We start from the raw sequence: 12,464 nt of genomic DNA on the forward strand, positions 1-12,464 counted from the left end.
ATTTGTATGTTTTAGGAATTAAGAAAATTATTTTTTTCAAAATATTTTTTTCTTTCCCTTGATTTTTTAAAAAAAGAATTTGACCACAGGAGATAAGCCTCATCAAAAAGCGAAACCAGTTTACTTTTGTGATTACAGCACTCCGAGGCAAAAAAGTCGTCTACAGATTATTCTTACATTCTTTGTTGCTAAATAATAAATATTTTAAATACGTACATATATATACATATAATATACGGTATTTAAATTTTAAGTGGATTATTTATATTTATAAAGGCATTTATAATAAAAAATGCTTTGTAATATAATATAAGTTCTCTTTTTACATTAACAGTAAAAAAAAAAATTACAAGACAAAGAAAACTATTCATATATTGTATATACAGAATGGATTCTAGCTTAAGAGGCGTTCAGCTATTATCACAACAGACCTAAAATCTTTGCTATGTTGGCTTTTCGACCGATAGCTAAATTAACTATCTGACCAAACTATTCCTTTCGTACTTAGTTCGATTACTGGAACAATATAATATATTAAATAAATAATATTCTTCAGTAGAGTAAAAAACGAACCTATCTCATGAAGGTTACTAAAAAAAAAAAAAAAATTTTTTTTTCTATACAGCTCTCGTTCCCTTTTAACGGTTGAACAATCCGACACTTTGAGATTTCTTCTTCTCAATGATAGGAAGAACCAAAATTTTCAAATCAATAAGCTACGTCGCTAAAAATATCGCTCGGCAGCCACAAGTATATAACTATTATTCACTGTTCTTATTATCCAAAACATTTATTTTTATATATTTATATATTTTTTTTCTTTTTCCTTTTTATATTATATATATATATCATAAATATATTTTGCAACTATCCGAATATTTCTATTTAATTCTTCCTCTAATTACACATATACATTTATAAACATAATAATAATAAAAAAAAAAAAAAAAAAAAAAAAACTATAATTATAAATTATAAGGATTAATTTAAAAATAAAAAAAAAAAATAAATAATAAAATTCAATTCTTCTTAATATTTAAAAACTAATCCAATAAACTCCACAAACTGTAAAACTCTGTCTCCATAAATATGCATATATAAATATAATATGTAGTTGTAACACATACGAATATATGAACAACATACATATATATAAATATTTGTATATATTATAAATAGGAACATGTGCGATCAAAGTGTTTTATATATATATACATATACATATATACATATATACATATATATATATACATAATAAAACAAATTTATCTCAATATTCAACATTCAAAAGGCCCTTCATAAAAAAAAATAACACATATATAAAATATATGTTAATATTTCTTACGAAGCACATTAAGAATGACATGTATATTTATACATTTTCCTAACAATGGATAAGTAAAAGTAACATAAAAGTAGTGGTATTTCAATTGTGTAAATCAAAAAAAATATATAGAAACAAAAAAGAAGAAAAAAAAATCAGAACAAGAAAAACAAAAAAAAAGAAAAAAAAAAAAAGAAAGAAAGAAAAAGAAAAAGAAAAAACAAAAAACAAAAACAAAAAAAATATATAAATACTAATTTTATTTTCATTCTTTATTTTCCCTTTCCCCATCTCTCCCCACCCTTTTTTATTTTCCTTTTTCTCTGTTCTTCTTCTTCCTTTTTCCCCCTCTTCTTTTTTCTTTTTATATATTTTTTTTAATTACTCCCACTTATATCTACACCTCTTAAGTAGTTTTACAAAAGTTACAAATTTGGGTAAATAATAAATTCTTCAACAGAAATAATAGCTTACTTTCTCTACTGATTTTACCAAGCCTGTTCCCTTGGTTGTGGTTTCGCTAGATAAAATAGTAAGGTATATGTCGTGAGGGTTTTACAATTCCTATAGGATATGCATAAAAAAAAAAAACCAACCTTCTCAGTGTTACGTGACAAAGGTAAAATTGTCGCTGCAACTAGGAATATTAAAATATAAAAATTATATAATAATAAACCGTCATTGCAACCACCCCTCCCATTGTACGCAATCGAAGCACTTCAACACCCGACTTACTAGGAACGCGGAAGGACGTATCACCGTGCTATAATATAACAAGGATATATATACATATATATACGTATAGAACATACTTATATATACATATATATATTTGCATACATAGAATAAGGCCAATATAATATAAATATTATATGATCTTTTATTTCATTCACAGTGACTAGAAACCATTTAACCCTCAAACATTATCGGTATACTATACTGAGTTTATATTAAGTAAACAGTATGTATATATTAACAATACATATATATATATATATATATATATAAATATATATATATACATACATATTGAAAATTGAAAAGAGGGGGGAAATAAAAATTAAAGAAATACATAAAAAAAAGAGAAAGCCTTTAAACATACGTATAAAGCAGAATACAGGCATGCACACATAATAACTTTTACACTCCTACTAAACGTCTCATACGTATACATATATATATATACATACACGCAGAAACTATCTTTCGTCTAGTTTATACATATGCACACCTATATAATTTTACATAATATGCCGAAGAATCACTCTAATATCGTTCTTTCTTTAATTTTTCGCCTCTTCTCTATAATTTACTTTTACTCCTATAATATAACTCAATATAAATTTATTTCCCTAAATTCCGAACAAACAAATATTATACATATATATATATATATATATATATATATATATACATATATATATATATATTATCTGAGTGCTTGTGGAACGACTTCCTTTGCTATTATGTAATCTATATAAACTAGAGGCTCTTAACCTAGGAGACCTTAAGCGGCTATTATAGGTACGCTGTTATAAAAATTAAGAACGGTCAAATAAGGAATTAAAGAATATAATATAAATTACATCTCTAAAACTTATAAGATATATCCCTCCTACATTCAGTGATAGTAATACAGTTTCGGGTAATTCCCTAAATTTTAATAGAATTACTATTGATACAAACAAAAAGAATGAATTTCATATATAAAATACAGAACAAGAAATTATTATAAAAATAAAATCTATGATCTAATAAATTATATATGAATAAATTCAACCTTCTATATTTGCCAATTCTCATATGCCGACCGCTGTGCTAAGCCACCCTAAGTATACGACTCTTGCATTTAAGACATAGGCCTAGCTATATATTTTTCATGTGCAATAATTATAAAGGAATATAATTCAAAAAAACGCACTCCGAACGTAGCTACTATATATAGGAGTTCAGCATTCAAATGTTACCATTACCTATCTTACTTAAATCTTTATGAACGTACAGGAATATTAACCTGTTTACTTTTATTTGAGTAGAGGAAATTTTATAGGTGATAGAGATTAAATGTATGCCATCTCTTAGTATAATTAGAGAAGCGGGTGATACAAGTTCGATCAAAAAACATACCCCCTTGTCACGTATGCTAAACTTTTCTTTTCATGATCTCTTCAAAAAAAAATAAAAAGACTTCCATTCAGAAAAAAAACAAAAGTAGCAAACTCATAAGCAAGCGACTAACTCTTGTAAATTTAAATTAATAAATCGATATACAAGAAACCCATCTCCACTTTAGTCATTCAAAGTTTTCATTTGTAATATTTGCTACTTCCACCAAGATCTGCACTAGGGAGATGTTCCACGAAAACTCACGTATTTCGCTTCAACACAAACCCCACGATTTTCTACACATAAAAAGTTCAAAAACAAGAAAAATAAAAAAAAAAAAAATAAAATAAATAAAAAAAAAAAAAAAAAACAAACAAACAAAAAGAAAAAAGGAATAAAAAAAAAAAAAAAAAAATTTCTTCTTTACACCTTTTCCCCAGTTGATTATAATTTTTTAATTTTTTTTTTAATATATTTTTTTTTTTTATTATTTCTCTTTATCTTTTTATGGCTTGATTTCGGTAATTCACTTTAGCGCCATCCATTATAAGGGCAAGTTCACTCGGAAGGTGAGTTATTACACACTCCTTAGCGAATTTCAACTTCCATGAATATCGTCCTACTGTTATCATGAACCAACACCTTTTTTTTTTAAACAGAATCTCATGAGCGAATACTTAGGCACCTTATCCAAGCATTAGGAGCATCCCTCATTACCAATTTTTTTTTTAACAAAAAATGGTACACTTGGAGTTATCTTATTTTTATATAAATAAAATAATATAATATACTACTTATATATATTTATCTTATTTACACTTTTTACCAAAATATCAAAACAAATTAAAATATAAATTTACAAATTCACAATTAGATCTTTTATATCAACATTGTGTATATATATATATATATATATATATATATATATATATATATTTTAATTTATTTGATACGATAAAAATATATCAAAATCAACTCCAGCGATCTCGAGAGATCTTTCGAAAATAACCAGCTAATTAAGACTTTTCATTTTTTATATTTCCTACAATGTAATAATGGAAAAAAAAAAGGGATCCTTAAATATATACAAATTCACTAAAAATTAATGATACATATTTATTTAAGAATAACACTTTTTTAACCATAAAAAGACTCTCATGTTCTCACATAATTTTATTACATGTATAGTTCAAAGCCCTTCGGGTCCTATCAAATATACTCTTTACTCACAATTAAAAACATAAAAAAAAAAAATCTAGAAAAGAAACACAAAAAAAAATAATAAATATTTCTTAACATGTTATAATTCTTGATTTTAATTCTTCTGTTTTTAATATCATAAGTAATTTGTATGCATTGAAATGAAAAATGAAAAAAATAAAAAATTTACAAAAAGTAAAAGAAAAAAAAAAAAACAAAAACAAAAAAAAAATTAATTTTAATTATTTTCATTTCTTTTTCCATTTCTATTTTTTTCACCTCATAACAAAATCTACAAATCAAATGAAAATGAAAATATATAAAAAGCCCACCCACACATACATACATACATATATACATACATACATATATACATACATACATATATACATACATACATATATACATACATACATATATACATACATACATATATACATATATATGCGTGGCCACACTTCCTACACATATCACACATTTGGAACATCTATGCGTGTATACAAAAAATTTACATGTTTCCTCTAAACATATACACTTGCATATTTGATAGACTCCTTGGTCCGTGTTTCAAGACGGTCGGTTTAAGAGAGTATTTTTTATAAACAACTTATACATAACATAAAAACAAAAAATATAAATACTTTCTATTTTTACATATATATTTTATATTCCTAAGTAAATAGAAATGTTTTTTAATCAGAAAGAAGTGTTTTCCATTCATTCATTCACATTCTTTAAAAAAAAAAAATAATAAATTACATAAAAATAAATAAAAATAAATAAAAATTTATTACTATATATATAATTAATTCTTTAATTTTTTTAAAAAATTACTTCAATCTTCAAAATTTCTCTCATTCACTTTTGTTTATTATAATAAGGAAATTACCAAAGAGAAAATGAAATTCTCTCTTATACATACATATATATATATATACACATGTACATACTTTTTAATAAAACCCTTACGTCTTCACGCTCTTAATCCTTTCCACCTTAACGATTTCAGGTACTATTTAATGGCTCATTCCTGAGTACTATTTCATCATTCCCTTACGGTACTTGTTTGCTATCGGTCTCCTACACATATTTAGCTTTATGTGAAATTTTATCACACGTATTAGTGTCCCATATTCATCAAACACAACTCATTCTTTATTTTTAACTCTAATTTAAGCACAAGGTAGATATTAAAACAAGTACGGGCCTTTCACCCTCTCTGGGATAATCTTCCATTATATTTCCTATTTGTTTTTTAATATCTTTGCTCTTGTGTACCCGTAAAATAGATGTATATACACATTACGTAATATATAATCCAAAGAACAGTTATCATATAGAGTATATATATTATATAAAAAAAGAAACAATTCCTAAAATTCTTTTAAAAAAAAAATCGTAGGATTCTCTAAATTGAGCTTATCCTTTTTCACGCGCTGTTACTAAAGGAATCATAGTTATTTTCTTTTCTTCCGCTTAGTTATATTTTAGCAATTTTTAAAATTCAGCGGATTCACCCTCCTAAATTAATCACAGAAAGAACATTGACATTATATTATCGTCCCTCTCAATAGATTCACGCACAACACTTGACACATAAATACAAAATATATACATATATATGTACATACATATATACATACATATATACATACATATATATGTATATATGTGTGCAAGTTTTTTTTTCAGTTGTGACTCCATTTGCTCCTCTATTCCATGGAATAAACAAAAAAGACTTCATGAATTCCCCAGATCGTAAAAAATAAACAGGGAGAATGAAAAAGCATAAACAATATATCATGTAGTAACAACCTGTATGTTATATATGCGATATATAAATGTGTGTCCACTCATATAACCTTTCTATATAGAATGTATACATAAATATATATACACATATAAACATATACACACATAAATACATATTGTGTGCAGGTCGTTTCAATAAAGTCTCTCATTCAAACCAAATTCCTAATTTTATAAGACAAAGTGTTAACTTCAAATATGGTTACATTTGTACTAATATAAAATTAAGATGTCTTCCTAAGTTCTACTAGTAGCACATAATCCAGTTCTTTAAAAAGAAAAGGAAGAGGCTACGAACAAATTATTCGGATCTATGATGTACACAATCTAGCGAAAAGTTTTTCACATGTAGAAGGTATGTCAAAGCATATTTATTCCCCGTTACAGCTACTCTTTTAACTATACATAAAAAAAAAAAACAAATATTAAAATACATAAAAATATATATAATTAATACTGTTTTTTTTATATGCATAGCCCAAAAGCGTGAAAATCATTTTATATTAAAACAATATATAAAACCCTCAGAGAGTACCGAGACACATATATACCAAACGTACATATGTGCAAGCATAAACCCTGCTTCTTTTTCTATAAACAGGGATTTTTTTTATTTAGACTCTTATTAAGTCTTAAAACCTATATCCATTTATTATGCTACCTCTTAAACATTAATACGAACTCAATAAAAATTGGAAACGTCAAAAATGTCTAGTACTATGTAACGTCATAATCGTGAGACTATGAGGCCTAAGGTAAAATTAATTAACACGTTGCTTTTCTCCCTCCATAGTACAATTATAAAAATATATACTTACAGAGAGTAAAATGTCATCACATAGATAAGTAAAACGAAAACACCGGTTCATTATATATACATATATATATATATATATATATATATATATATAATTTTTTAATGTGATAATTTAGGAGTACTGTTATAAGCATTTCTTTCGTAAAAAAAATTATACAGTATTGTAATTCTACATTCAGCATTTATTCAAATGTCTATATAATACATACAGAATATCGCATTTAATTGCGGCCTTCATCGCTGTAGGAACCAAGACATCCATCGTTAAGATTATGTGTGTTTATAAAATAACATTAAGTCAAACAAATCTTATAAACAAAAAACAAATGTATTATAATAATATACACACTAATAAATTATTATATATATATTATATATATATATATATATATATATATATACTCACACATACCACCATATATATATATATATAATAATTTATTAGTGCATATATTATTATAATACATTTTTGTTTCTTGTTTATTAAATAAAATTAATATGTAAAAAATTGAAAAATTACTAGCTTTTTAAATGTAGAAAATATAATTATAATCATTTCTTTATATAATATATTAACAATTCTACTACTACAATATATCTACTTATTATATATAAAATTATAATAATACCTTCGATAATGTAATATCAAACGTTCCTTTAAATAATATATATATATATATATATATATATAGGCATATATCTTACAACGAAGGAAGGGAACACAATCAAGACATAAAATAAATTAAATTTATTTTTAATAAATATATTATTTTGTATATATACATAAGAATAAAAATATATTCTATATATATAATACAATATAATACTGTTATCATGTTAAAATATGGGAAAAAAAAAAAAAAAAAAATTTTCATCTTTAATTTTTTTTCATAGACCATTCTCCTATCTAGTTAATTTAATCATATATATATATATAATCATTTATTATTTAACATTTTAATAAATTCAAAAAGAATTAAAAAAAAATAATAAATGTACACATAATATATTTTCTTAAATAATTACTTGATAATATATATGTTCATATGTTTATTATTGACTTTTTATAAATTTTCCTCGCTTCATTATTTTGATAACTCAATCCCTTCCTTCAAAGAGATGATATTGTCCCAATTGAGTTCATTTATTTAAAATCTTCATTTTTTTTTTTCTGAAATTTTAAAAATCTCAATTTATTTTTATGTTCAATATATATGCATTAATCAAACTTAATAAATATATGATGAGCTATATGCACGCACACAAATTAAGAATGCCTTCCGTTATATTTAATATATATATATATATATTTATTTATTTATTTATTTATATTTACAATTTTATATATAATAATAATAAAATTAAAAATGGGGGAATATAATTAATTATATATAGAATATATAACATTAACGATTAATATATTAATTCATTTCTCTTTTCATATATAAACTTAAACACCATATTCTTGGAAAATACATATAAATATTATTTATTTATATTTAAATTGTTCATTCAATATATATATTTTTTAATGTTCAATATTTAATTTTTTTTTTTTTTTTTTTTTTTTTTTCTTTATTCGTATTCTTCAACTTGACATATTTATTTTAATATATAACACATTATATGTATCTCTTAAATATTTCTCACATTTTTAAAAATACAATTAATCACATTCAAATTTTTATAAATATATAAATATATGAACATATAAATACACGAACATATAAATATACGAACAAATAAATTTTTATATGTCATCCCCTTAAACAAAAAAAAAATCTACATAAATTTTTTCATATATATAAGAAATACAACACTAAATAATACAAATAAATATATAAAACATTGTAACTTGTTTAAGTAACAAAATGTTGCTATAAATAAAAGATTAAATATGAATATTTCTTATGTTATATTTAATAATACAATAATTATGATGTACAATAAAATGGTGATTATTATACAACAAACAAAAAGATTATTTATATATATAACATTCTTGGTAATAATTTCACAAATATATATATATATTTATTTATTTATTTATGTATATATTTATATGTATGCTATAAATACCTGTACGTAAAACACCTTATTTTTTTTAATATATTATTTCTTTAATTATATTATCTTCATTTTTAAAGCTTTTGTTTAAATGCTTTTCAAAACTTTATATTCATCTCCTTATATATGATTTATTATATGAAATATATATATATAATATATATATTATATATATTAAACCTTTTCTTTAATCCACATATTAACACAAAAAATAAATAAAATAACAAAATCATATATTAATATGTTTATGTGAATGTTTATATTTATATATTTATTCGCTTATTTCTTTTTTTTTTTTTTTTTTTCTTTTTTTTTTTATTTTTTTTATGTGTGTGTGTAATGTGTATAACATATTTTTCTTAGGTTTATATCTTTCTAGGAGTATACATTTATATAATTCTGTTAAAAAATCTTTCACTTATCTAATTTTTCAATATACAATAAATTTTTAACGAACAATGAAAAAGAATAAAGAAAAAAAAAAAAAAATATAATAACACTCCAAATAATCTTCATATTAACACTAATATTAACAATTAATTTTATATTTATATTTCGTTAACAGTGACGCTTGTATTGTAATATAATTTTATCATAACAATACAATTTTCATATTTAATAATATGACAAGATATTAATATACTTTACAATTTATATTTTAACACCTTCAAAATGTTTATATATATTATGTTTAGCCTTGTTCATATATATTAATATATTCAAAAAAAAACACAAAAAAAATAAAATAAAAAATATAATAAAACAATATAAAAGTAATATATGAAATTAATAAATTTGTAATTTTTTAAAATGTCAAAAACAATATGTATCTTAAAAAACATACAGCACCAATGTTTAATTTTTTTTTTTTTTAAACTCATGGGCATTATTATTGGTTTATTTATTCAGCAATAAATATATATATATATATACATACATATTTATATATATATATATTTTACATCTTATGATTCATTCTTATCACATATTTTTTGATCTACATCTGCTGCGGCAGGTATAACAAAATCCCAAGGTTTAAATACCACATTTACACAATTTTCATCCCCAATAGAACAGTCAGCAAGTAAATATGCATTATCTCTAATTCCTAAAGCTATACCAACAATTATTAGTTTAACATTTTGTTCTTTATATGATTGTACAACATCTGGTATCATATTTTTATTAGCTCCATAATCAAATCCATAATAAAATAATACAGCAACTTTAGGAGCATCCTTTCGAGTGCCATCTCCAAATATCACATTTTCTATAGCATACTTTAAAGCATTAACATATAAAGTATCAGAGCTTGTCGCTATACCTTCATCTATTGAATTAATTTTCTCAAGTAACATATTTTTGTCTTGACTACTTTCATCAGTAAATGGAACAAATACTCTTTGCTTACCTGCAAAAAGGATAACTGACATATGAGCCTTATCCTTACTTACATTCGAGTTAATGACCATAGATTCTAAAAATGGTATAGTTCCTTTTAACCAATAATCCTTCTGAACAAAACTTGATTCTTCAACAACTAATGTTATATCATAATAATTACTACAATAATCTCCTGGTACTACTACTTGTCCATTATCACATAAACCAGGATTATTTGAACAAATCGAATTACTATCACAAAAATCACCATCATCAATACTTAAGTCTCCCTTTATGACATATTCCACAACACATGATATAATCTTTTCGTCATTACCTTCTTCTCCAACCTTTTTCATAGAGTTATGAGACACTACGTTCATTCTACCATATGTACCAACAAACATGCAAGCTGATATCATACCCAAACAGAATATTGCCCTTAAGCTTTTCATTTTGCTCTCTTTATTATACAACAACAAAAATAATAATAATAAAATGTATATATAAATAAATAAATATATATATATATATATTATAAAGGATATAAATTCGAATAATAAAGATAAAACGGAAAAAATATATATATATTAAAAAATACCAAGAGTAAAACAAACACTTTATATTAACTACTATGCAAATTTATAATTTATTTAAAACATATATTTAAAAATACAACGTTTCATAAATTAAGACATAGAAAAAAAACAAAAAAAAAAAATTCACATTTCAACGTAACATTCATAATATTTAAAAATATATAATAATAAAATAAAATATATATTTAATTAAATTTTTCAATTTAATATATTTTATTTTTCTTATAAAATATAAAAGATTTATTCAAAAAAAAAAAAAAAAAAAAAAAAAAAAAAAAAAAAATTTAGACAAGCCAACTAGCCGTTACTATAAGAGCAAAAAAAAAAAAAAAAAAAAAAAATACATATATATAATATACATATATATATATATATATTTTTTTTTTTTTCATATTTATAAATAGTTAGCAACTTCAAACTAACCATATTGATATTATTTGGATAGCTTTAAAAAAAGGTAGTAACTATTTTACAAGAATATATTAAAATGTGACCATATTTAAAAATATAATAATTCTATATTATTTAAAATATATATATATATATGTTCACATAAATAATACATATTTTATTTAATACTATTAATGTAATATATAAAGGGAAAAAAGCAATCTATGTGTCTACAAAAACCTGTATTGTTCATAAATAAAGCCCATATGAACTTAAGATGTTTTTTTTTTTTTTTTTTTTTTTTTTCTCTTTAATTAAATAGCTGTAATTGTACAAACAAATACATAAATATAATTAAAACATATTTATATATTGATTTACTTCTTTATTTATCTGATTAAAGAAAAAAAAAAATAATTTCGGAAAAACATTGGTACTATATGTATATATATTGAGACATCATAATCAAGTTTGAAGATAAAAACATATACCTACATAGACTCTACATATTCCCAAAAAAAAAAATCTTACATATATTTATACAAATAATAAAAATAAATTTATCCATACTCTAATTATATAATTATTTCATTAATATTATATATTTAATTAGTTTATCAAAAATAATTTCCAGTTCATATGGTTTTTAAGTTCTTTCTTTATTTATTCTATATACATCATAACATCGTTGTATAGTAAATATTTTATCGCTTATACGGTTGTATACACATACATCAAATCATATCATAAAATCAGGTTTATTTCATGG

General features: G+C 22.5%; 1 protein-coding gene and 2 non-coding genes across 3 annotated transcripts; all 3 read right to left on the bottom strand.

Annotated features, from left to right (window-relative positions):
* Window positions 1–91: 91 nt before the first annotated feature.
* PADL01_0800500 lies at window positions 92–6,161 on the bottom strand. The gene has a single exon (XR_003699339.1). It is a non-coding gene; the product is annotated as a 28S ribosomal RNA (ribosomal RNA).
* A 1,255-nt stretch (window positions 6,162–7,416) lies between these two features.
* On the bottom strand, window positions 7,417–7,578 carry PADL01_0800600. Its single transcript, XR_003699340.1, has one exon. It is a non-coding gene; the product is annotated as a 5.8S ribosomal RNA (ribosomal RNA).
* Window positions 7,579–10,288: 2,710 nt separating this feature from the next.
* Window positions 10,289–11,161, bottom strand: PADL01_0800700 (von Willebrand factor A domain-related protein; the record flags this gene model as incomplete). Its single annotated transcript, XM_028681341.1, has 1 exon — window positions 10,289–11,161. The coding sequence occupies one exon, from the start codon at window positions 11,159–11,161 to the stop codon at window positions 10,289–10,291; it is 873 nt and encodes a 290-aa protein (XP_028537728.1).
* Between the last annotated feature and the right edge of the window lie 1,303 nt (window positions 11,162–12,464).

Source organism: Plasmodium sp. gorilla clade G2, assembly GCF_900097015.1.
Source record: "Plasmodium sp. gorilla clade G2 genome assembly, chromosome: 8".
NCBI classification, from domain to species: Eukaryota; Apicomplexa; class Aconoidasida; order Haemosporida; family Plasmodiidae; genus Plasmodium; species Plasmodium adleri (nom. inval.).